The sequence below is a fragment of the Cervus canadensis genome, chromosome 5 (genome assembly GCF_019320065.1).
Source record: "Cervus canadensis isolate Bull #8, Minnesota chromosome 5, ASM1932006v1, whole genome shotgun sequence".
Lineage (NCBI taxonomy): Eukaryota > Metazoa > Chordata > Mammalia > Artiodactyla > Cervidae > Cervus > Cervus canadensis.
Window position 1 is genome coordinate 35,412,063 of NC_057390.1, and position 25,693 is coordinate 35,437,755.

At 40.3% G+C, this 25,693-nt stretch overlaps 2 protein-coding genes across 3 annotated transcripts in view; one reads left to right on the plus strand and one right to left on the minus strand.

Annotated features, from left to right (window-relative positions):
• The window catches only part of ACYP2 (acylphosphatase 2), a 174,793-nt gene that overhangs the window by 96,429 nt on the left and 52,671 nt on the right, over positions 1–25,693 (plus strand). The gene's annotated exons all lie outside the window — the stretch shown is intronic.
• Positions 24,137–25,252, minus strand: TSPYL6 (TSPY like 6). Its single transcript, XM_043467689.1, has one exon. It carries the CDS (start codon positions 25,250–25,252, stop codon positions 24,137–24,139), a length of 1,116 nt encoding a protein of 371 aa, XP_043323624.1.

The following is a 25,693-nucleotide window of genomic DNA, read 5'->3' on the forward strand; positions in this document are numbered from 1 at the left end:
CATGGACTGCAGCATGCCAGCCCTCCCTGTCCATCACCAACTCCCGGAGTCTACCCAAACCCATGTCCATTGAGTTGGTGATGCCATCCAACCATCTCACCCTCTCTCGTCCCCTTCTCTTCCTGCCTTCAATCTTTCCCAGCATTAGGGTCTTTTCAAATGAGCCAGCTCTTTGCATCAGGTGGCCAAAGTATTGGAGTTTCAGCTTCAGCTTCAGTCCTTCCAATGAATATTCAGGATTGATTTCCTTTAGGATAGACTGGTTGGATCTCCTTGCAGTCCAAGGGATTCTCAAAAGTCTTCTCCAACACCACAGTTCAAAAGCATCAATTCTTCGGCATTCAGCATTCTTTACAGTCCAATTATTACATCCATACATGACTATTGCAAAAACCATAGCCTTGACTAGATGGACCTTTGTTTACAAAGTAATGTCTCTCTGCTTTTTATTACGCTGTCTAGGTTCATAACTTTCCTTCCAAGGAGTAAGCATCTTTTAATTTCATGGCTGCAGTCACCATCTGCAATGATTTTGGAGACCCCAAAAATAAAGTCTGCCACTGTTTCCATTGTTTCCCTATCTATTTGTCATGAAGTGATAGGACCGGCTGCCATGATCTTAGTTTTCTGAATGTTGAATTTATAAGCCAAATTCTTCACTCTCCTCTCACTTTCCTCAAGAGGCTCTTTAGTTCTTCTTCAGTTTCTGCCATAAGGGTGGTGTCATCTGCATATCTGAGGTTATTGATATTTCTCCCAGAAATCTTGATTCCAGCTTGTGCTTCATCCAGTCCAGCATTTCTCATGATGTACTCTGCATGTAAGTTAAATAAGCAGGGTGACAATATACAGCCTTGACGTGCTCCTTTTCCTATTTGGAACCAGTTTGTTGTTCCATGCCCAGTTCTAACCCTTGCTTCCTGACCTGCATACAGATTTCTCAAGAGGCAGGTCAGGTGGTCTGGTATTCCCATCTCTTGAAGAATTTCCCACAGTTTATTGTGATCCACACAGTCAAAGGCTTTGGCATAGTCAATAAAGCAGAGATAGATGTTTTTCTGGAATTCTCTTGCTTTTTCGATGATCCAGCGCAGGCTGGCAATTTGATCTCTGGTTCCTCTGCCTTTTCTAAAACCAGCTTGAACATCTGGAAGTTCACAGTTCATGTATTGTTGAAGACTGGCTTGGAGAATTTTGAGCATTACTTTGCTAGCGTGTGAGATACGTGCAATTGTGCAGTAGTTTGAGCATTCTTTGGCATTGCCTTTCTTTGGGACTGGAATGAAAACTGACCTTTTCCAGTCCTGTGGCCACTGCTGAGTTTTCCAAATTTGCTGGCATATTGAGTGCAACACTTTCACAGCATCATCTTTGAGGATCTGAAATAGCTCAACTGGAATTCCATTACCTCCACTAACTGTCTTCATAGTAATGCTTCCTGAGACTCACTTGACTTCACATTCCAGGATGTCTGGCTCTAGGTGAGTGATCAAACCATCGTGATTATCTGGGTCGTGAAGATCTTTTTTGTCCAATTCTTCTGTGTACTCTTGCCACCTCTTCTTAATATCTTCTGCTTCTGTTAGGTCCATACCATTTCTGTCCTTTATTGTGCCCATCTCTGCATGAAATTTTCCCTTGGTATCTCTAATTTTCTTGAAGAGATCTCTAGTCTTTCCCATTCTATTGTTTTCCTCTATTTCTTTGCACTGATTGCTGAGGAAGGCTTTCTTATCTCTCCTGGCTATTCTTTGAAACTCTGCATTCAAATGGGAATATCTTTCCTTTTCTCCTTTGCCTTTCACTTCTCTTCTTTTCATAGCTATTTTTAAGGCCTCCTCAGACAGCCATTTTGCTTTTTTTGCATTTCTTTTTCTTGGGGATGGTCTTGATCCCTGTCTCCTGTACAATGTCACGAACCTCTATCCATAGTTCATCAGGCACTCTATCTATCAGATATAGTCCCTTAAATCTACTTCTCACTTCTACTGTATAATCATAAGGGATTTGATTTAGGTCATACCTGAATGGTCTAGTGGTTTTACCTATTTTCTTCAATTTCAGTCTGAATTTGGCAGTAAGGAGTTCATGATCTGAGCCACAGTCAGCTCCTGGTCTTGTTTTTGCTGACTGTAAAGTGCTTCTCCATCTTTGGATGCAGAGAATATACAGTCTGATTTTGGTGTTGGACATCTGGTGATGTCCATGTGTAGAGTCTTCTCTTGTGTTGTTGGAAGAGGGTGTTTGTTATGACCAGTGCGTTCTGTTGGAAAAACACTATTAGCCTTTGCCCTGCTTCATTTTGTACTCCAAGTCCATGTTTGCCTGTTACTCCAGGTATTTCTTGACTTCCTACTTTTGCATTCCAGTCCCCTATAATGAAAAGGACATCTTTTTTGGGTGTTAGTTCTAGAAGGTCTTGTAGGTCTTCATAGAATCGTTCAACTTCAACTTCTATAGCATTACTGGTCAGGGCATAGACTTGGATTACCGTGATATTGAATGGTTTGCCTTGGAAACGAACAGAGATCATTCTGTCCTTTTTCAAATTGTACCCAAGTACTGCATTTTGGACTCTCTTCTTGACTATGATGGATACTCCATTTCTTCTCAGAGATTCTTGCCAACAGTAGTAAATATAATGGTCATCTGAGTTAAATTCACCCATTCCAGTCCATTTTAGCTCGCTGATTCCTAAAATGTCAATGTTCACTCTTGCCATCTCCTGTTTGACCACTTCCAATTTGCCTTGATTCATTTACCTAACATTCCATGTTCCTATGCAGTATTGCTCCTAAAGCATCAGACCTTGCTTCCATCACCAGTCACATCCATAACTGGGTGTTGTTTTTGCTTTGGCTCCATCCCTTCATTCTTTCTGGAGTTACTTCTCCACTGATCTCCAGTAGCATATTGGGCACCTACCGACCTGGGGAGTTCATCTTTCAGTGTCCTATCTTTTTGCCTTTTCATCCTGTTCATGGGGTTCTCAAGGAAAGAATACTGAAGTGGTTTGCCATTCCCCTCTGCGGTGGACCACATTTTGTCAGACCTCTCCACCCTGACCTGTCCGTCTTGGGTGCCCCTACACAGCATGGCATGTGGTTTCATTTAGTTAGACACGGCTGTGGGCCAGGTAATCAGATTGGTTAGTTTTCTGTGTGGTTTTCAGTCAGTCTGCCCTCTGATGGAGAAAGATAAGAGGCTTATGGAAGCTTCCTGATGGGAGAGACTGACTGAGGGGGAAAAGGTCTTGTTCTGTTGGGCGGGGCCATGCTCAGTAAAGCTTTAATCCAATTTTCTGTTGATGGGTGGAGCTGTGTTCCCTCCATGCTATTTACCTGGGGCCAAACTCTGGTGGAGGTGATGAAGGTAATGGTGACCTCCTTCAAAAGATCCCATGCACGCACTGCTACACTCAGTGCCCCCAACCCTGCAGCAGGCCACCACCGACCCACGCCTCCGCTGGAGACTCCTGGGCACTCACAGGCAAGTCTGGGTCAGTCTCTTGTGGGCTCACTGCTCCTTTCTCCTGGGTCCTGGTGCACAAGGTTCTGTTTGTGCTCTCCAAGAGTCTATTTCCCAGTCCTATGTAAGTTCTGGCAGCCCTATGGAGGGGTTAATGGCAACCTCCTCCAACAGGGCTGATGCCAATCCAAGTCTGCTGCACCCAGTGCCCCCGCCCCTGCGGCAGTCCACTGCTGACCGGTACGTCCATAGGAGACGCTCAAACACAGTTCTGTCTCAGTCTCTACGGGGTCTCTGGGTCCTGGTGCGCACAAGATTGGTTTGAGCCCTCTGAGCGTCTCTGGCGGGAATGGGGTTTGATTCTAAACGTGAATTCACCCCTCCTACTGTCTTGCCGGGGCTTCTCCTTTGCCCTTGGACGAGGGGTATCTCCTCACAGCCTCTTCAGCGCCTACCATCATACTGGGGTTTCTCTGACCTTGAACGTGGGGTATCTCCTCACAGCCAGTGCAGCGAAGCGCAGCCACCGCTCCTGACCTTGGACGTGGGGGATCTATCTCTTCACGGCCACTCGCCGCTCCAGCGCCACACAGCCACTGCTTGTTAAGTGCTGTTAAAAATTTTCCCCTGAATGTTTTTAAGAACATGGTTTAGTTTTATTTGTGCTAGGAGGCTATTGTCTAGATGACTGGCATGATAGAGGGTTATTTCTATCTAGAAATACTTCTCTTGCTTAATCTGTGCACTTCTCATGTTCTGTCCAATAAATAACTTTGTTATGAAATGGGTCTGAGATGTATAAAAGAAAACATGTTAAAACATAGAATGCATCCAGGAAATGCAGTTACTTTCTATTAACATAAATTTTCTAAATTGATATTGTTCATTTGCGTTTTTGAATCATATCTCACATTAGAGATTTGGCCTGAGATGGAGAATGAGCATGGGTTTGAGTTGGAATCTGTGCTAAATGAAGGTATCACCATTTAAAAAGCTGCCAATTTAGTTCACCTCTGAGTTTGTTTTGTGATGTGTCAGTTGCTGATCAGCTGGTAAAGAATCCACCTGCAATGCAGGAAACCCCGGTCTGATGCCTGGGTCAGGAAGACCCCCTGGAGAAGGGATAGGCTCCCCACTACCTTATTTTTGGCTTCCTTGGTGGCTCAGCTGATAAAGAATCAGCCTGCAATGCGGGTGACCTGGGTTCGACCCCAGGGTTGGGAAGATCTCCTGGTGAAGGGAACGGCTACCCACTCCAGTATTCTGGCCTGGACTCCACAGGATCGCAAAGAGTTGGTCAAGTGAGCGACTTTCGGTTTCTTTCAGTCACTGATGATACCTATCTAGAAGGGTCCTTATGAAAAAACAAATGTATATAAAATTGCAAATTAGGCTTTCAGTAAAAGCTGTTACCACTCATTGGCACTGAACTATCCACTCAACAGTATCCACTCAAGACAGTTATATAATTTAAAATTATCAGAAAATGCTTTTGATATAAAAAACTGTTTCCTGCCTCTCTGGGCACTCCACACAGCCTGCTGCTCCATTAGATTTTGCTATCTGCAGTTAATAATGACAGTTTGGTATGCAGCCAGTACTGTGCTGAGTGATTTGCATATATTATTTCATTTAATCATAACAGCAATCCTTTCAGATAATTTTTGGTCTCTGACTTTCTGCCTTGACTTCGGCCTATGTGTGTTTTCTTTTAAAACAAGTATTCTATTGACTTTTATCTGCCTTATTCTATGCATGCTTTGCATTAATGACTTTTTGTAGCCAAAAACTATAGGTTAGGAGGCTTTGGAATATAAACAGAGAATCAGAACTGATTTGGCTTAAAAAACAAAAGGATCTTTTTCTTTTTTCATACATACAACTGAGTAATTTTCCACTGGGCTCTATTTCTCTGTGATTCTTTTCACTGTCTTTCTTCATGGCTTCCCTCATTGTATTAGAAATGGCTGAAGCATTTCCTGACGTGATATCTTTCATTTTCCATGGAAATGGAGAACTCCTATTCTCCCAGACAAAATTCTTGACTTCTGTTGACTGGATCAATTTTGATACTGTGTTGCATTTGACATAATCACAGGGACTAGGGGTGTAGGAATGCATTGACTGGCTTATCCCTACCCTTCTTTCAATCAATCACTGGACAGAAGAATAATGTTAAGCTACTTAGTTCAAACCCATGGAGGAGGGTGGTGGAGCAGGGGGTAAAGTGGTACTAGAAAGATGTCTTAATCTTGTTTCTGATCTCACATGAAAGCTGTCAACATTTTATCTTCAGTTATGATACTATAAGTGAAGTAGCTCAGTCATATCCGACTCTTTGGGACCCCATGGACTGTAGCCCACCAGGCTCCTCGGCCCATGGGATTTTCCAGGCATGAATACTGGAGTGGGTTGCCGTTTCCTTCTCCAGGGGATCTTCCCGACCCAGGGGTTGAACCCCGGTCTCCCGCATTGTAGGCAGACACTTTACCGTCTGAGCTACCAGGGAAGCAAGGAAATTGCCATTACAGTTGACTAGAAGTTATTTTTTAAAATCATGAATGAAAGCTGACTTTTATTAATTTTTTTTTCTAAATCTATTGTGTTCATGTGGGTTCTTTATTGTCACTGTCATAAGTTACATCGATTTTAAAATAGCTTTGAAAAGTGAAAGTGAGGTCGCTTAGTCATGTCTGACTCTTTGCGACCCAATGGACTGTAGCCTACCAGGCTCCTCAGTCCATGGAATTTCCAGAAAGAATATGGAGTTGGTTGCCATTTCCTTCTCCAGGGGATCTTCCCGACCCAAGGATTGAACCTGGGTCTCCCGCATTGTAGGCAGACACTTTACCGTCTGAGAGCAGACGGTAGTCTTCTCTGGTAGACCAGGGAAGTCTTTAGTAGAATTTTAATAGCTTTAGTGGGATATAATAACATATAATAAATTGCACATATTGGTAGTATATAGAATAGTTTGATCATTTTTCACACACACACACACATACACACTTGTGAAACCATCCCTGAAATAAAAATAATGAACATATATGTCACTCCCCTCCAAAAGTTTTCTCATGTCCCTCTGTATTCCCTCTTTGGTCCTTTCCACCTCACTCATTCCTCTATTCAGGCTCCCAGGCAACTACTGATCTCTGTGGTCACTGCAGATTACTGGTTGAATTTTGAATGTTCAACTAACTTTCCATTTCTAAAGTAAACCAAATGTAATAATTATGTATTAGCTCTTTTTCTTACATATTTCTGTATTCATTTACCTGCATATAGCTTCTGTGTTTATAAATGAGATTGGCCCATAATTTTTTTCTTTCTATAAACTAACGCCCTTGTCATAATTTGTATAACAGTTAAGCTGGTTTCATAAAATGAGCTGGAGGATGTTTTTCATTCTCTTTTCTATTCTCTGGGAGAATTTGTTTAAGATACTATTTTTTCCTGAAGTATTTGGTTTGAATCAACCAGTGAAACCAACTAGGCCTACAGTTTTCATTGTAGGAAGGTTTTTAATTAACGATTTGATTTTAAAGTACAGAACTGTTTACATTTTCTTTCTTATGCTGTCAGTTTTTGTAAGATGAATGTTTTCTTGTCCTTTTTATTGAAATATAATGTACATACTGTAATGTGTATAATATTAAACATAAAGCTTGATTTTTTTTTACAAATGCACTATTTATTGATGTAAAGTTCATAATAGTCTTATATTTTAATATCTGAAGACTCTGTAATGATATTGCCTCTTTTATTCCTGATACTGATTATTTAAGCTTGCCATCTTTATCTCATTATTCTCCATCAAGGTTTATAAACTTACTTGTCACTTCAAAGATGTTTTATCTTTGTTGATCTTCTCTATTGTATATTTGTCTTCAATTTTATTTATTGCTGTTTTTATCTTTTTATTTCTATCCTCTTATTTTCTGTAGATATAAGTTTTTATGAACAACTTCTTGTTTTTTAGCTCATTGTCTTTTAGCTTTATTCTCTAATATATATATTTGGAGATACAAATTTTCATCTTGAAGTGGGATAAATGTGTCTCTTAAATTTTCATGAACATTCACTTCAAAACATGTTTAATTTTCTTTGTGATTTCTTCTTTGACCCATGGGTTATTAGAAGGTCTATTTCTTAGTTTACAAGTATTATAGATTTTTCTAAGAGTATTTTTGTTATTGACTTCTAGTCTAATTCCCAAGTAGTCAAAGAATTTACTTTGAACAAAAATAAATTGTGATTATTAGGTCACATATACAAATTGTGTTCTTCAAATCTTATGTATCCTTATAAATTATTTCTTCTGCTGCACCTCAAAAAGATATGCTAAAATCTATTTTTTAATTTCTCTGTTTTGTTTTGTCAATATTCCTTTAATATATAATCTTCAACTATATTATTAGATATATAAAAATCTAGAATTAATATTTTTTACTAAAGAACTTTTATCATTTTGAAATATACCAGAGGAGCCTGGTGGGCTGCCGTCTATGGGGTCACACAGGGTTGGACATGACTGAAGCGACTTAGCAGCAGCAATAACGGTTTTTGCCTTAAAGTTTCCTGTGCTTGATACAAATATGGTTTGTATACTATAGTTTATGCATTTTCTTTTTATATATAAAATCCCCTAATATATTATTAGATACTTAAAATCCCCTAGTATATTATTATAACTATTATTATATTCAGTTAAAATTCATTTATATTTGTCCACATTTGTCCTTTTTGTTGTTCTTCATTCCTTCCTGCATCTTTAGTATTTTCTTTAAAGTAGGTTAAAGAAATTAACCTACTTTCTTTAGGTGATATTAGTCTAATATTCGCTCCTTTGAAATTAATTTTTTTCTCAGTTTTCTTCTATTATTATCTCTTTAATTTTCAACATGTTACTATAATGTGCTTCAGGGTGCTTTTCTTTTTATTTATCTTGCTTTAAGTTCAGAGAACTACTTGAATCTATGATTTTTGTCAGTCTTGGGAAAGTCTCAGCCATTATCTTCTCAAATACTACTTTTTTCTTATTCTCTCTTCCCTCCGTTCTGGAGACTTTCTCACTAAATTTCTGGTCATACCTGAATCAATACTTGGTAACCTATTTGCCTCTCTCTATCTTATTCACATACTTGTTTCTAACTACTTTGCTGGTTTTCTAACAGGCAAGCCTTGGGACTTTTGAAAATACCACTTCCTTAGCTTGGAAAGCTTTTCCAGACATGTCTGAGATTCATTCCTTTGCATGAGTCAGGTCTCTGGTAAAATGTGGTCGTCTCAGAGAGGCTTCCCCTGATCATGTTTTCAAAATTATTACCTGGATTCCTCCTCTTCTACCCACATTGTGCTCTAATCCTTTTCCTGGTTTCAGTTTCTTCACAGCACTTATTAAATATGACACATTATATATTTAATATGTATTTGTTTATTTTCTGTCTCCTTTCATTAGAAAATAAACTCCATGAGAGAGGAGACTTTTTTGTTCCCAGCTATATTGCAGTCCTTGGAATAGTATCTGAAGCAGAGTTAAATGCTCAATAAACAACTATGGGACAAATGAATGACTAATGGATGATGAATATAAGAAGATCGAGTTCTCTAATGATAGTGAAGAAAGCAGACAAGGAGAAATAAACTAAGCAAGTATTCTAAGTTATATTTTGTTCTTTTGTGTGTGAAGATAGTGTCATTGATCACATTTCTTTCTGTGATTCTCACCTAAAAGAGCAAAATGGAACATAAGCATGTTTGGAAATATTTCTTTTATTAGTTTAAATTAACTGGTGTCTCATCATTTACTTTAGACATATGTTCCATAAATTTTTAAAGGCTTTTAATGAAAGAAAATTAAAGCTACTGCATTAGGCAGCTTGGACTGTCATAACAAAATATCATAGACCAGGTGGCTTAAACAACAGAGACTTATTTTCTCTAAGTTCTGGAAGCTAGAAATCTAAGATCTGGGTGCCAGCACAGTCATGGTCTGGTGAGGACTGGCTTGCAGGTGGCTGCCTTCTTACTGTGTTCTCATGTGGCAGAGAGAGCAAGCTCTGGTGTCTCTCCCTCTTCCTATAAGGGCACTAATCCCACCATTAGGGACCCAGCTCTTGATATCATACAACCTAATTATCTCGCAGAGGCCCCATGTCCAGATACCATCACACTGAATTTAGGGCTTCAACATACAAATTTTGGGAGTGTTCATAGCACCTACCAAAGAATATGCACTATTTTCCAGTTAATTAATGAATAGGCACATTCAAAACTCTTGAAATATTTCTCATAGTGTGAAATTACAGCAAATGCACATAAAAAACTTAATTATTTTTGCAAAATATTGTGAATACTTGTAAGTACAAAGGCTAAATTGGCCAGCACCTGGGTAATGCCTTTTCTACTTGATTTGTGGTTTGTCGGGGTATCTGTTTATTACGTAGCTATTTAGGGACTCACGTGAATGCATCATTTTTTATAGGCCAAAAACCTAACTCTGATCTTCTACTTATCTTTTGTAAATTTATTTCCCTAAATAAATCATAAATCCACTTATCATGCCTAGACCTACACACCATATGCCGTCATTATAGCTACTTAGAAAGAATCGTAGTGTAGGTCAAAGCTCCTTGGCTGGAGAACTGAATCCTCTAATAGTAATATTTTTGCCTCACTGGCACCTCCAGTATTTTTCTAGCCTGAGGTCAGCATGTCTTCCTGATGTTCACGGCCTATGCTGCTTTTCCAGGAATGTCTCAAAGGGATCCTGCCTGAAAGAAAAGAAGCCATACTGTCACATTTCACTGCCTATAAAGAGAGCAAGAATGGCCTGTCTTGTGCATTCAGTCAGTTTCAAAACAGAAATGGAACTGACAGTTACCAACTCAGAGTTTCCCCTACTGCCCATGTATTTTCTAGTCTAGAATAATGAGGTGAATAAATGCTTCGTGGCAAAGTTGAGGAGGAAAGCATCCAGCACCTGACTGCTCCTCTCATTCCTCACCTCTGAGGTAGGATTGTTAGCATCTGCTCTGATCTAGAGGAGTGTTTGGGGCTATGCCATCTGTCCCCATTAGAAGCACTGAGCTCATAATGACTAAGAAACCCCAGGGGGTTGTCTAAGCCACCAAGGTTAGAAAGGGACACAGCATTATCACAGCTGAGCTAAAATTTAATATGATTCTTACTTTACCACCCATGGTGACCTAAGAAGGTGGGATGGCAGACAAGCTCTAAATAGAGAAGCTTAGTCATGGCTCACCAGAAAGCCAAAAAGCTGTTTTCATGGTGGAAGAGGGAAGAAGAAACTGGTAAATATTTCTAAATAGTCATATGTTTACATATGAATTTATTTTTAAAGTTCTCTTGTGAGAACTATGTACCTTAAAAATAAGTCCCAAATTTAAAGCACTCATATAAAAAATTGTACATTTACTCACCGATTAAAAATTAAGTGTGTTCCCCAGAAGAAAGTTTAAGCCCAGTAGCCCAGGGGCTGAGAGTTCTGTCATTAGAGGTGGGAATTTCTTCTCAGAATGAAGATAAAGTGTGTTCCTACCTATGTGACCCCAAGGATGATTGAGAGGGGTCTGGGGTTGTTGTAATGAAGGTGGGTAGGATTGAGCACAGCCACAGAAGTGTGTGTGTGTATGGGGTGGGGCGGGGGGGGGGGGCGGGTAGGGAGTGTGTCACCATATCTCAGTAGTGTATTTTTATAAGCTAAATTTTACATGAGGAATGAAACGACAATTCTTGAACTAAGAAGAAAATGAAAAACTAGATTATCAGTTTATTAATTTATGGTGGAAAACACACCTCATTCAGGAGTCAACCTGCATGCATACCAAGATATGGCAAACAGAGACTCATAAAAAAACACTGCCTTTTTCCAAAGTAACACTTCAAAACTTTCCTGGCCTGGAGAAATCACTCCCTTGTCCACTGTTGAGATGTTTCTTTTTCTAAGAACTTGGAAAAGTTGTTTCTAATCGGAGCTCCTGTAGCACAGCTAAAGACATAAATACTTTTCTCATTCTCTAACTTTGAGTTTTCCCATTTTTATTGGACCTCAGCAATAAGGGAATGTCATTTCACCATTCCTTCCCTCATCAATACCATAACAAATAAAAATTCCCAAGACTGAGGCTTATATTATTACAAAGGGTGCAATTTATACTTGTTACGGAGCATTGGGTTTCTCCAGAGAACATTCAAATTCATGCAGTCTCTTCTCGTTTTTGGTTGTGCTACATGGCATGCAAGATCTTAGTTCCCTGACCAGGAATTAAACATGTGCCCTCTGCAGTGGGAGTTTGGAGTTTTAACCACTGGACCCCCAGGGAAGTCTCACCATGGTTGCAGTTAAGATGAGCATCTCTGTGAAATGAGCAACCCTCCCACAAATGGAGTGACAGACACAATGATATAGGAGTCAGAAAGCCTGAGGGCTAGACCTAGGGATTTATTACCTAACAGCCTGACCTTGACTGTGTTTTTCTGACTTCAGTGGCTTAAGCTGTGAAATGAGATATCTTTTACCTTTGCCATGGAATCCAGATCTAGCAATTTATTTTAATAATTCTGGAAAGAAAGCATTCAGGCTGAATGGATGAGTTTGATTATTATTGAAGTAAAGAGGTTTCACAACTTTTTATTTTTCTTGGTAAAATCTTCACTTTTAATCTGGTAGCCTTTATTTTTGTTCTTTTCTCTGCCTTTGGCTAGCTGGAGAGCAAGTGGCCATAGACATGGTCCATGGATTATATTCTTTTCGCCCTTGGAGCAAGGAGTCCCAAAGTGGAGCACCCTAACCTCCTCTGAGCAAATGCCTACAAATGAAAGATTTTTAATTAAGTCAATTCAGTTATTATAAGTTGAATTAATCTGTAATTTTGGTATATCATGGGAAACTGTTTATGACATATGCCAGCTGACCCTCATCCAAATTTCCATGGAAATAGCCAAGTGTGTACTTGGACTGTTCTAAAATTTCCAGCTGCTTTAAATGTGATATTGAACCTAAGAAAGAAACCTTCTATTAGTAAGATGTATTTGAAATGTGTTCTCAGGTGCTCAAGAGGTAGGCCTAGATTGAAAAAAACTAACTGAAAAGATTCCAGGTGCAATAACCCTGGGATTTCCCTCAAATTTCTTTAATTGAAACCTCTGATATTATTGTATTGTTTCTATCTGAAATCACATGGGGGAAGATACTGCAAAAAGTTCTGCAGTTTTGCATTTTTTTCTCTATGAGATAGAGACTTACGTCAGGAGGAGCGGAAGTAGTTATATTCTTCTCCTAAATGATCAAATAAAATTTCTGTTCAAGAGATAAATCATATAGTACCAGATTTATTCATCAAATGTTTTGTTGTTAGAAGTATGAAGCTATTTCAGATGAGCTAATAGTATATGAGAGAAGTTACCTGTATATTTTTAACAGGCCCAACAAAAATGCAGACACCATGACTACATTGCATGCTTGGTGAACTTAACGGCTGGTTGGCTGTATTCATAACATTTGAGTTAATCTGTGCAAACTCACACATACTACTGCAGAAATGACTTTCACAGGGCAGTCTTTGAAGTCTGCAGCAATTACAGCATAGTATCAAATAGGATGGAACCACCACCAGGTTTTGATAAGTAGAATACATTTACAGAATTAGTAATCCTGAGGTGACCCGGCCCATCACTGATGTCCTTGAGACAATTGCAAGCTTGCTACTCATTTTACCCCAGTGGTGGTGTGATTATTGGTTTCTTCCATTAAAATGGAAAATAGGATTGTATCTGACATATACTTGGTGCTTTAGGTAAACTATACATTCAGCTCTCAGTATTCAAGTGGGATTGGCTCCCTGTGGATACCAAAATCTGAGGATGCTCAAGGCACTTTTATAAAATGGTGTAGTGTTTGCCTATAATCTATGCACATTCTCCTGAATACTTTAGATCATCTCTACATTACCTGCAATACCGAATACAATGCAAATGCTATGTAAATTGTTGCTGGCACATGGCAAATTCAAGTTTTGCTTTTGGAACTTCCTGGAATTAAATATATATTTCAGTCTGCAGTTGGTTGAATCTTTGGATATAGAACCCATGGATACGGATGGCCAACTGCATAATCTGAAGTTAACTTCCTTCTTTGGCAAATCCCTGAATCAGTAATTTGCAGCCCTTTCATATACATCCTTTCTCACCATTCTAAAAATCTGCTTGTTATGAATTTATGCACTTCCAGTTTGTGATTTTTCTTTTGACTTTCTTACGGATTTTATCCTTACCATGTAGATTAAAAACTTTTTTCAAGTAGGTATATTTATCAATATTTTCCCTTTATACCTCCAGATTTTACATAATAGAAAGATCTGCCCACTTCAAGTTAATAAAGAAGATCTCCTTTGTTCTTATAGTATTTTTAGGATTTTATATTTTTAAAATTCAAATCTTTGCTCCTTTGGAATTAACCTGGTTGTATAGCATGAGACATGAATCCAGCTTAATTTTATTACAAATGACTCTCCAGCTGTCTGAAGACAGATTTTTGAGTTGTTTTTCTTTTCTGCACTGATTTCAGATGCCATATTTATCATATACCATATTCTGTAGGCACTGGGGTCTATTTCTAGACTTCTTGTTCCATCCTATTGATTCATTTGTTTACTCTTGTATGTAGCTTTACATTAAAATGTGTAACCCCTTCATTTCTATTTATTTTGGGGGGTTTTCTTGCCATTTTTTAAAAATGTATTTTGAAATTTGCTTATCTCTCCCTCACCCCTTTCTCAATTTTTGGCCTTCATATTGTAATTACAATAAATTTCTAAATTAGCTTAGGAAGGACAACTTTATGAGGTTGAGACATCCTATCTAAAAACTTGGTATGCTATTCTCTTTGTCTCCTCCAGGAATGCTTTAAAATTGTATTGGTAAATCTTACATATTTCTTAAGTTTTTTCCCTTAGATATTTCATCTTTTACTGTTGCTATTGTAAATGGAGTCTTTCCCCATTTCACTTTTAAACTCACTATGTTTGTTCATCTGAAATGTATTGATATCTATATATAGTAATTCTATATCATGCTACCTTAACTAATGTTCCTTGTTTATAGTACCTTTCCAGTTGACTATGTCAGATTTTCCATAATGATCACAAGTTGTGATAGATTTTATTTCCTTCTCTGAATTTCTATACTTTTAGTTTCTTTCTCTTATTAACCATATTGTCTGTTAAACAACTGTGGTGACAAACGAACATCCTTCTTTGTTCCTGACTTTAGTGGGAATGCCTCTACTGTTGCCCCAGTAGGCATGATGATCACTTTAAGACCAGGGTATATTTTATCAAGATAAGAAGGTGTCCATCTAACTTCTTTATTAAGTTTAAAGTGAAAGTGAAGTCGCTCAGTTGTGTCCAACTCTTTGCGACCCCATGGACTGTAGCCTACCAGGCTACTCCGTCCATGGGATTTTCCAGGCAAGAGTACTAGAGTGGGTTGCCATTTCCTTCTCCAGGAGATCTTCCCCACCCAGGGGTTGAACCTGGGTCTCCTGCATTGCAGGCAGATTCTTAACCATCTGAGCCACCAGGGAAGACCTTATTAAGTTTAAACCTATCTCTAAATAATAAAGCCCTAGGGGTGTGTATCTTCAGTCTCCCTAGCATGATAAGATCAAAGTTCTAAAAGGAAACTGAAGACTTTTTAGTCTACCTCACTCCCATCATGAGTAGTAAACTGAATCACAGTAATAAATTTTAATCACTTCCTCCAGAAGTCACAAAATTAGACTGGAAAACAAGCTGGAACTAAAAATCATTTTATCTTAGGTCTCACGCCAGTGTTCTTTTGGATACACAAAATTAACACTGAAAAATTTTTATGAATATTTTTCTCCTCCATTGTGCATTTTGCTTGAGATTTTCCCGTTTATCCCTTTGTTTCCATCACATTGTTGGGATGTCATATGTGCTGTTGGCTCTGCATTCTTCCCCATTGCCAAGGAGCCAAGTTTATTAAGGATTTTTAGACAGTGACATAATCCCTTCCCTACTCAGAAGACCTCTGCTATTTGGTCTTCTTGGACAAAGTGTGTTGTCTTCCAAATACTTCTGGTTACTCCTGGAATTAAGGCTAAAAGCTTGTTGGAGCCACTTGAACACCTGAAAATATGCTTCAGCTGTGACAGTGGCTTTAGCAAAGACATGTGAACCAACAGATATGTCAAAAAATGCCACTGTGTCTTATATTCATTTGTAGGTGGTATTCATATCGCTGAGGAAATTAGGTCATAACATGTTTACAATCCTTAAAGAAAAAACAATTAGTATTGTACTTCTGATTTTGATGTGTCATAACTTTCATTAGTAAGCATCAACATTAGTAAACATTTTATATGCTAAGAAAATTTGTATACAAATGGGAAAAATCTTATCCATTTGGCAAATTATTTTCTACTGTAAAAAAGATATTAATAGCATTTCTATCTGAATATAGTTACTGGATTCTGGAGTCAGACTTGGGTTTGAATCCTGGCTTTAAATGAATCCCATTTTCCTAATCTGCAAAATGGAATCAGGAATACCTTGTCAAGTTTTATAAGGATTAAGAGAATAATGTACATGAAGTGCTTAGGAAAGGGAAACCATGATGTAGCCCTTAATAAATGAGAAATATTATTAGTATAGCCTGTTAAGGGCTATAATGGACATGGACATTATGAAAAAACATATAATGGACATGGAACAACAGACTGGTTCCAAATTGGGAAAGGAGTACATCAAGGCTATAAATTGTCACCCTGCTTATTTAACTTATATGCAGAGTACATCATATGAAATGCTGGGCTGGGTGAAGCACAAGCTGGAATCAAGATTGCTGGGAGAAATATCAGTAACCTCAGATATGCAGATGACACCACCCTTATGGCAGAAAGTGAAGAAGAACTAAAGAGTCTCTTGATGAAAGTGAAAGAGGAGAGTGAAAAAGTTGGCTTAAAGCTCAACATTCAGAAAACTAAGATCATGGCATCCAGTTCCATCACTTCATGGCAAATAGATGGGGAAACAATGGAAACAGTGAGAGACTATATTTTTGGGCTCCAAAATCACTGCAGATGGTCACTGCAGCCATGAAATTAAAAGACGCTTACTCCTTGGAAGGAAAGTTATGACCAACCTAAACAGCATATTAAAAAGCAGAGACATTACTTTGCTGACAAAGGTCCATGTAGTCAAAGCTATGGTTTTTCCAGTAGTCATGTATGGATGTGAGAGTTGGAATATAAAGAAAGCTGAGCACCAAATAATTGATGCTTTTGAACTGTGGTGTTGGAGAAGACTCTTGAGAGTCCCTTGGACTGCAAGGATATCCAACCAGTCCATCCTAAAGGAAATCAGTCCTGCATATTCATTGGAAGGACTGATGCTGAAGCTGAAACTCCAGTACTTTGGCCACCTGATGCAAAGAACTGACTCATTCGAAAAGACCCTGGTGCTGGGAAAGATTGAAGGCGGGAGGAGAAGGGGATGACAGAGGATGAGATGGTTGGATGGCATCAAGGACTTGATGGACATAAGTTTGAGCAAGCTCCAGGAGTTGGTGATGGACAGGGAAGCCTGCCGTGCTGCAGTCCATGGGGTCGCAAAGAGCTGGACACAACTGAGTGACTGAACTGGAGGGCTAAAATAAAGCCTGCTGTTTTTCTTTAAATCACATAAAATTACAGGTCATGGAACAAATATCACTATTTTGACTCAATTTATCTATAATTGTAGAACAGCTCAGTTATCGACATAACCTCCTTTCTGAGACTTAGAACTAGGACACTTGTGAGGATTTGACTGAAGTCTGCCCTGGCTCTTGTTTCTTGGGAATTATATGGATAGGCATGGAAATTAACACTTACCTAAAACCTCAAGCCTAAAATTATGTTATCACCTTTTTAAAATTAAGTTTTAAGTAGCCAATTAATTTTTTATCATTGTCCACTCAGTGGAATAAACTAGTATAATACGATGCATACTCTACACATTAGAGCTATAAAGAACTCAGGCATTTTTTGCTTACACAATCATTAAGTAATTGGAGTGCCTAATTTGTCCTAAACATATGTATCCTTAAGGATATATAGAGGAAAAAATAGATTCCATACTGTGAATAAGCTTACCATATGGTATCTAGGAAGGCACTTAAAAGCCACCTTTGTATAATATATGCCTTCCTTAGTACCCCTAAACTTTTGGTGTGGGAAATAGTCCTCTTATACAGTCCTGTGGAACCCTATGCTTGCCCTTATTTTAGTATTTCTTATGCTGTACATTGTCTTCTATGTAATACTGTAGGCTACTTGAGGACAGGGACCATGTATTATACATCACAGGAAAAAAAAACAACATGATCTTGCCCCTTAAATAATTTAAAATTGAGAAAAAGAGCATATAAACTACTAACACATATAAAGAACTAACAAATATAAACTTGTATGAAATAAATTCTATGGGAAGTAGGAGGTTTCAGAGGCTATTTAGGGGAGATGGCATTTGAATTGAATTCAGAAAGAATGGTCGGATTTCCAAACATAAGAAAGTGAGGAAGAGAATCCACGATGAGGGAACATCACGAGCAAAGCCACAGAGGCAGGACTGTGCACGGGCTGCTTGAGGAACAGCATGGACTCCAATGTGAGTGGCCTCTGGCAAGAATGTCAGGCAGGGGCTTGACTGGAACTGACCTTGAATGCAATAGGAAGGTGTTATGACTTTCTTCTGTAGGCAGTGGTGTTTTTGTTTTATAACTTTATTTATTTTTGACTGTGCTGGGTCTGTGTTGCTGTGTGGACTTTTCTCTAGTTGCCGTGAGCATGGGCAACCCTCTACTCTCTAGTTGCAGTCCATGGACTTATTGCAGTTGCTTCTCTTGTGGTGGAGCACAGGCTCTAGGGCACGCAGGCTTCAGTAGTTGCAGCACTTGGGTTATGGTTCCCAGGCTCTAGAGTACAGGCTCAATCATTGTGGTGCATTGGCTTAGTTGCTCAGTGGTATTGGGATCTTACAGATCAGGGATCGAACCCATGTCTCCTCCACAGTGGTGCAAAGATATTTCTGCAAAAGGGATTAGATCACTTTGTCAGTAGTGTGAATGATGGGAAGAGAAAGATCAGATTCATGAAGGGAAGCCTGGAGATTTCTAGTAATATAGATGAGAGGTGTTGAAGTAAAAACAGAGAGAGAAAGGAAGAGAGAAATTCTGGAAACACTGTGCAAATGGACATGTCAGACCCTGATCTTGGAGTGAGGGTTGGAGGTTCCAATTTGAGTCCTTTTCTCAAAGGTGATGACAGAAGCTCTGGCAGAGGCTAAGGTCACCCAGGAAGAGCAGAGATAAAGCTGGGGAGGCCACAGAACCTTAGGGAAGGCTTATATTTAAGGGTAAGTAAATCTTCAGATTTAGAAGAAAAGATATTTCAAACTTGGTGAAAAGATGAGGAAAACTGTGTCTTCAGAATTCATTGGTTTGCCTAGTTTGGGGGCTTCCCAGGTGGCTTAGTGGTAAAGAACCCACCTACCAATGCAGGGGACCCGGGTTCAATCCCTGGGTCAGGAAGATCGCCTGGAGGAGGGCATAGCAACCCACTCCAGTATTCTTGCCTGGAGAATCCCCGTGGACAGAGGACATGACAAGCGACTTAGCACTGGTGCTTAGCACAGCACTAGTCTATGGCAGAGCCCTTCAGGACCCAGGTACCCAGGTGTCCCAACTTATAACTCGGTGCACTGTTAGTTCAACACTCTAGACCCTAGTTTAATGCTAAGTTGAAAAATCCAACCCACTGCCTTTCCCATCCTCATCTATTTTGGTAAGACAGACTAAACTTGAATTTTAGAATTCTGAAATTGAATCCTGTGTCTCTTTTGCTTCCAGCTACCAATAGCAAAGAGAAAATTTTGCCATTGGAAAATTCGGGGCAAGCCATCCATGTGGATGCCATTTAAAATTAAAATGTGTGATATGAATTGATAGTAAGAATTATAAAAAGTCTAATTAAACCTACCTTATGTTTCAAAGGCAGTAAGTTGATCTTATATATTATTACATGTTTTTATATCCTTTATGTTAAAAAATCTGCCATTTTAAGCTCTGAAGTATCCTTATTGTCCCCATATATCTTGTTATATACAGAAATGAAAAGATTTTGTTCAAATAAGCCAAACCAAATGCTTTCTTTAGTTTTGCAGAAGATTTTGTTGCTATTAATACTGCTGTCTTCTATGGCATGTGCCAAAGGTATAGTTTGAAATTCTGTTTTTAACCCAGTGAAATATTTATATCTCAAATAAAGGGAGGGCTTAAAAGAAAGGATATGAAACTGATACAGACCATTTTAAGAAGCAAGTATATGAAGGGGCCAAGTCTCAGAAATAGCATCATCTTTGCTGAACAACAGAGTTAAGTAATATGTGAATTTTATCATTTATTTAGCTGGAAGAACCAAGCTTTGAAAATGAACCATCACAAGTCATGATTAATCAACTGTTTGCAACTCAACTCTGATAAAAGTCAGTTGATAAAATGAGCAGGAGCAACATAAATACTAAAGGTTGATGTTTCATACCAAGATGATAAATTTCCCTCCAGGAAATGGATTTTAACCATTTGTGGTGTAGAAAATGATCCTATTAGAAATCTAATACATAGACTTATAGCCTACCCCCAAAAAATCTGAAACATATTTTTAAATTGGCCAATCATCTTCTCTCATTAAAGTTCCAGAAAAATGGTGGGGTTTTTTTATTTTTCTCTGCTTACTTTGGTTTCTTTTCAATTTTTGTTTTTCTTAAGTAGGTATGTTTTGTTAAATATGCATATAGAAAAGTACGTTTCACAAGTGCACAACTCAAAGAAGCACTGAAAATTGAATACACCCATGTATCTGGCATCCAGATCAAGACAGACATCTCCAGCCCTTCAGAATCTACCATCACAGTCCCTTCCAGTCATTGGGATACCAGCCTTTCCACCCTCTGCAGCTGTTGGGGAGACAGTGATCATGGTCTCTGACATTTCTGCCTATCTTGTGAGCAGAGATACTGCCTGCCTTTGTTCAGAGTATCTTTTCAAGCTTATTTAAATAGCCTTGAAAGACAACAGAGAATGTTTTTCTCTAGAGGAAAGGGCAGTTTTGCTTAAGTCTTGAAAATATAAAAAAATTGTATCTCTTATATTGTCTTTTATTATACTGTTTGATGGGACTTCCCTGGTGGCTCAGATGGGAAAGAATCTGCCTGCAATGTATGAAACCTGGGTTTGATCCCTGGGTCAGGAAGATCCCCTGGAGAAAGGAATGGCTGTAGAATTCCATGGACAGAGGAGCCTGGTGGGCTACAGTCCAATGGGACCACAAAGAGTTGTATATGACTGAGTGACTAACACTTTCATACTGTTTAAAGAATTAAAGATGTCTCCCTTCAATGCAAAGGGTAGGCATGTTCACTTCCCATTATGAAAGACTGTGGTGACCTAAACTCAGGTTCCTCTCCTATAATGCCGCCCAGTATGTGTGCAGGTGTCACCTGGCTTTCTTCACATTGCATAATTAGGAAGTAGGGGTCAGGAAGCTGGTACACTATTGACATAGACTTTTGAGTTATAAGGTTCTTTGTCTATGACTCAGCATCCATTCACTAGGCAGACTAGTTTGTAAGCAGAAAAAAATCTCACTCTTCACTGTTCTTTATAGAATCACTATTTCAACTTCTACCATCATAGATTACTTTTATCTGTTCTTAAAATTCATATATAAATGAAATTATACAGCATGTGCTCTTGTGTCTGGGGCTTCCCAAATGGCGCTAGTGGTAAAGAATCTACCTGCCAATGCAGGTAGGTGTAAGAGACCTGGGTTCGATCCCCGGGTTGGGAAGATGCCCTGGAGGAGGGCATGGCAACCCACTCCAGTATTCTTGCCTGGAGAAAATCCCATGGACAGAGGAGCTTGGTGGGCTGCAGTCCATAGGGTCGCACAGATTTGGCCATGACTAAGCAACCTGGCATGCATGCACTCTTATATCTAGCTTCTTTCATCCAAGCTCATATTTGTGAGATCCATTTGTAATATTTCATATAAGCAAAGTTTTAAAATTTTCTCATAGCATTCTGTCATGTGACTATTTTAAAACTTACTTTTTCTGCTGTTGATGGATTCTGGGGGCAGTTTCCACTATTAGAACTGTGCTGTTATAAACACTTCCATGCATGTCTTTGTGAATATATATGTATGTATTTCTGTTGGGTATGTTCCCAGAGCTGGATCAGAGGGTGTGCATAGACACTGCCAATCAATTTTCTAAAGTGTTTGTACCAAGCTACTCTTCCAATAGCAGTGTACATGCATTCTGATTTTTCTGTGTATTTTTCCACCCTTGCTATTTTTCATCTTTTTAGTTTATTTTTTTATACTGACATGCTTTTATTTTATCAACATGCATATAGGGAAAGAAAAATATGCCAATAGTACACTTCCAATTTTACAGAGAAACCCCCCAAGTATTTCTGCCATTCAGAGAGAGAGAGGCATCAATTATTAAGTTGTTACGAGGATAAATTGTGAAGACAGTCAGAGCCACAAAGTTTTGTGTGTTATTTTTCCATAAAGACAATAATTTCCAAAGTCTTCAGAGTCTGGCAAGACCAAGTTATTCAATTTTACTTCTAAAGATACAGTTTTAACAGAAACAAGTTGAAAATCATCATGAATATTCACAAAAATTTCCATACTGTACAAGAAAGAGATTAGCATTCTTTCAAATGTTCTCAACTGAAAGAAAAAGAAAACCTATACAGCCGCATCTTCCCAGTAAACAGAAACAGAGAAAGTAATAGGATTTTACTAAATACTAGTGAAATTAAGGGCACAGTATTAATCTTCCCCATAATTACATTGTTTGAATTTCTTTAAAGAACCCATCTTTCAGCAACATAGTTAGCACTTCAACCACCTTCAGTTCTCCCATCCCAATCCTGAGAAAAATATTTCTCCTTCCATCACCACTGACAAGATATCCCTTCCTTGCAGGCTCTCAGTCAATCCAGTTTTCATTCTAGGCCCATATTTTCCCTGGGTCATTTCTGCCTCTGGGCGTCTGTTCAGTTTTCTTTCTTAGGGCGGGCACTCACCCCAGTCTGTTCAGTTCTCCCATCCATTCATTCCATATACATCTACCTTTCTTCCAACTGTCTAGGTATTGCTATGGATGGGTGAGGGCTGGGAAGAAGGCAGAGAGGAGTAAGGGCTCTGGTAGTCTCCTTTACAGGACCATCTCTCTGCCTCTTGAAATAGTAAAGAGCCAAGTTAAACCGCCTCCTTGTGGAGGTTATTTTGGCTTGTCTCAGGTCAGATTTGGAGAGGGAAATGGCAACCCACTCCAGTATTCTTGCCTGGAGAATCCCATGGACAGAGGAACCTGGCAGGCCATGGTCCATGGGGTCACAGAGTCGGACACGACTGAAGCGACTAAGCACGCACGCACAAGTTAAACCGCAAAGCCAGCTTCTGCAGATGTTTCTGAGCTACCACTTTTAAAAAAAGAGATAGGAGAGATATGAGAAAGAGAGGGAGAAAGAGAAGAGGAGCTGTTTGTCTGCCCTGGCACTGCTTGCTCTTCATCATGTTCAGGATGAAGAAAGGAGACAAATGAAAGTATCTAACCTTTGTATGGCTTTACTGGTTGAGGCTGAGAAAACCTGATGCTTGTCAAGGACATCATCATCATTCTTGCCATGTAAATGAGTCTAACTTGTCTCCTCAACCACTTGCCTGACAGTAAAAGTAGGGTTCCTGAGTGATGGTGAGGAATTGAGTTCTTTTAGAGGAGAAATACTGGAGTGGGTAGCTGTTCCCTTCTCCAGGGGATCTTCCAAACCCAGGGATCAAACCCAGGTCTCCCACATTGCAGGTGGATTCTTTACCATCTGAGCCACCAGCAAAGCCCAGAGGAGAAACAGAAAGGTCTTCTACATGCTTGCAGGAAATCTGGGTCTACCACCAATTCTGAAGATTCTTGTTTACCAAAAACTAGAAAGTGGACCTGACAAGGTCTAAAAAAATGTTCATCCAGCAGGGAGCAGCCTAAGGCGGGCAAGTGTATCCAGTTGCAGGCAGCAATAGGTGATCAGAGAAGCAGGAAGAGCAATGGGGTTGCGTAAATCAGAGACCAAGCAGCCACTGCTGTTCTCTCTTGACTTTATTTAATGCCCAGCAGTTGTCCACAGGCCATGTGCAGAGCAGAATGAGTAAAACAGGCTCTTAAACTTAGCTGAAAATCCAGGTGGTAGTAACTAGACCAGAAGCCTTGGGAACAGTGTCCAAGCAGTGCTGACAAAGGCAGAGAAATCTACCTTTGTTTGGCTTAGAAGAAAGTGAGCCACACGGTGCCACATGTAGTATTAACGCAGGACATCAAGGAGACCATGGGGAAGTGGGGCAGCATGGCCACGAAGGTCTCAGTCTTGAAAGCTGAGAGAACGGAATGTCCAGTGGAGGGAAGGTGTAGAAAGGTCAGCACAAAACCAGTAAAGGGCATACCCTTGCTGTAGCCAAGGCCCAGGTCAGGCAGGAGGTGGCAGGGGACCTGCATGGGAGTATTCCCAAGAGCAAAGGTTAGCCAGATGGGAACCCAGGGGGCCTGGGGGTCTCCGCTGGTCCCCTGATCTGGAGAAGTCTAGCTCTGTGGGGTGCTTCATCCAGTAAGTAGTATTGCAGTGCCTCTGGCCAGAGGTCCTCTTTGATAATCTCAGCAATCCTGTCAGGCTCTGGAAGGCTGTTGTCTGAAAACCAGGCAACAAAGCCACACATGAGGTCTTGGTTCCTATAAAGGAAGACCTGGGCTTCATGACCCGGGTGCCATATGATCGGAGTGGAAAGAGACACCACTTGGCCGGAGGGTGTGACCTCGTATTCCTTCACAAGCCACTTGTTTCTGAAGTATGGGTTTCTTCGAAAGAGGAACTTGAATTTATAGCCCATCCTAGGACGTCTGAGCTCTTTCACCTCCAAATCGGCTAAGTAGCTGAATATCTCTGCGTCTCTGCCGCTAATCAGGGCAGATAGCTGCGGGTGGTTCCGAAAGGCAGTGACCCAGAAGCCGGGGATGTGCCGAATGACGTGCTTCCTCCACTGGAGGAAGTGTTGACGCACGCGCCTGTACCTGCGCTCCACCTGGAGGAAGGCCGGGTCAGCCTGAGCGTTCCCGGCGTCCACTTCCAGCTGGCTGGACTCCAGGGCTTTCCGGTGGAGACCCTCACTCCGGGTTGGGGCCCCTGCCTCGCCCTTTGCCTCCTCTACCCCTCTGTGTTCCTCCACCACTTTCCTTTCCTCACCCACCGGCTTCTCCACTTCAACCCTCTCCTCCTGCTTCACTGCTTCTGGAAAGATGGGGCCCCTTTCGGTCTTAGCTTCCGCCGCCTTCCCTCCAGCCGTCAGCTCCGACTCTGATCTCCCAGTGTCACAGGTTTCTAGGGCCTTCTCCCCTCCAGTTTCACACTGAAAACCATTTCCCAGGCTGCTGTTGGCTGCCCCAGAGGCAAAGGTTGCTTCCCTGCCCTCCGTGGGTGGCCCGACCTCCTCTGGTCCCACTCGGGCCCCTCCACGACCGTGAGCCCCAGCAGTTGGGAGCTGGGGAGTAGAGCTGGCGTCCGCGGGAGCCTGGGGTGCGCCCCCCTCCTCCGGAAGCTGGAGCGGTGGGAGCGCGACAGTCTCCAAGCTGCCCTCGCTCATCTCCACCAGCACCTGGGTTTCCTCTAGAAGCTTCTGGCTCTGCCGCGCTCCGGTTCTCCCAGGGCGTGGTCAGGAGTAGAGAAGGTATGGGCTTAGGGAGGAAGGATCCCTTGGCTCTAACAGGGATGCTGATGTAGGCAGCAGCCTGACCAGCTGTTTGTTGGCATCTGTTTTCCTCACAAAAGACTCACTCATGCAAACCAGCGGATTGCGCCACCCTGCAGTCTCAGGAGACCCACCCTTCAACTTCCCAATACTCACCCCTCAGTCTGTAGACACTCTCCATCTCATCTAGTCTAGTTCTGTGGGTTCTGCCATCCTTTTTATTCTCAGTATTCTGGTGCATGTGTGATATTGTCACACAGTGGTTTTAATGTGCATGTACCTAATGTCTGAGAAATTGAGAATCTTTCACGTGGTTCTGATTTTACCATTTGGATA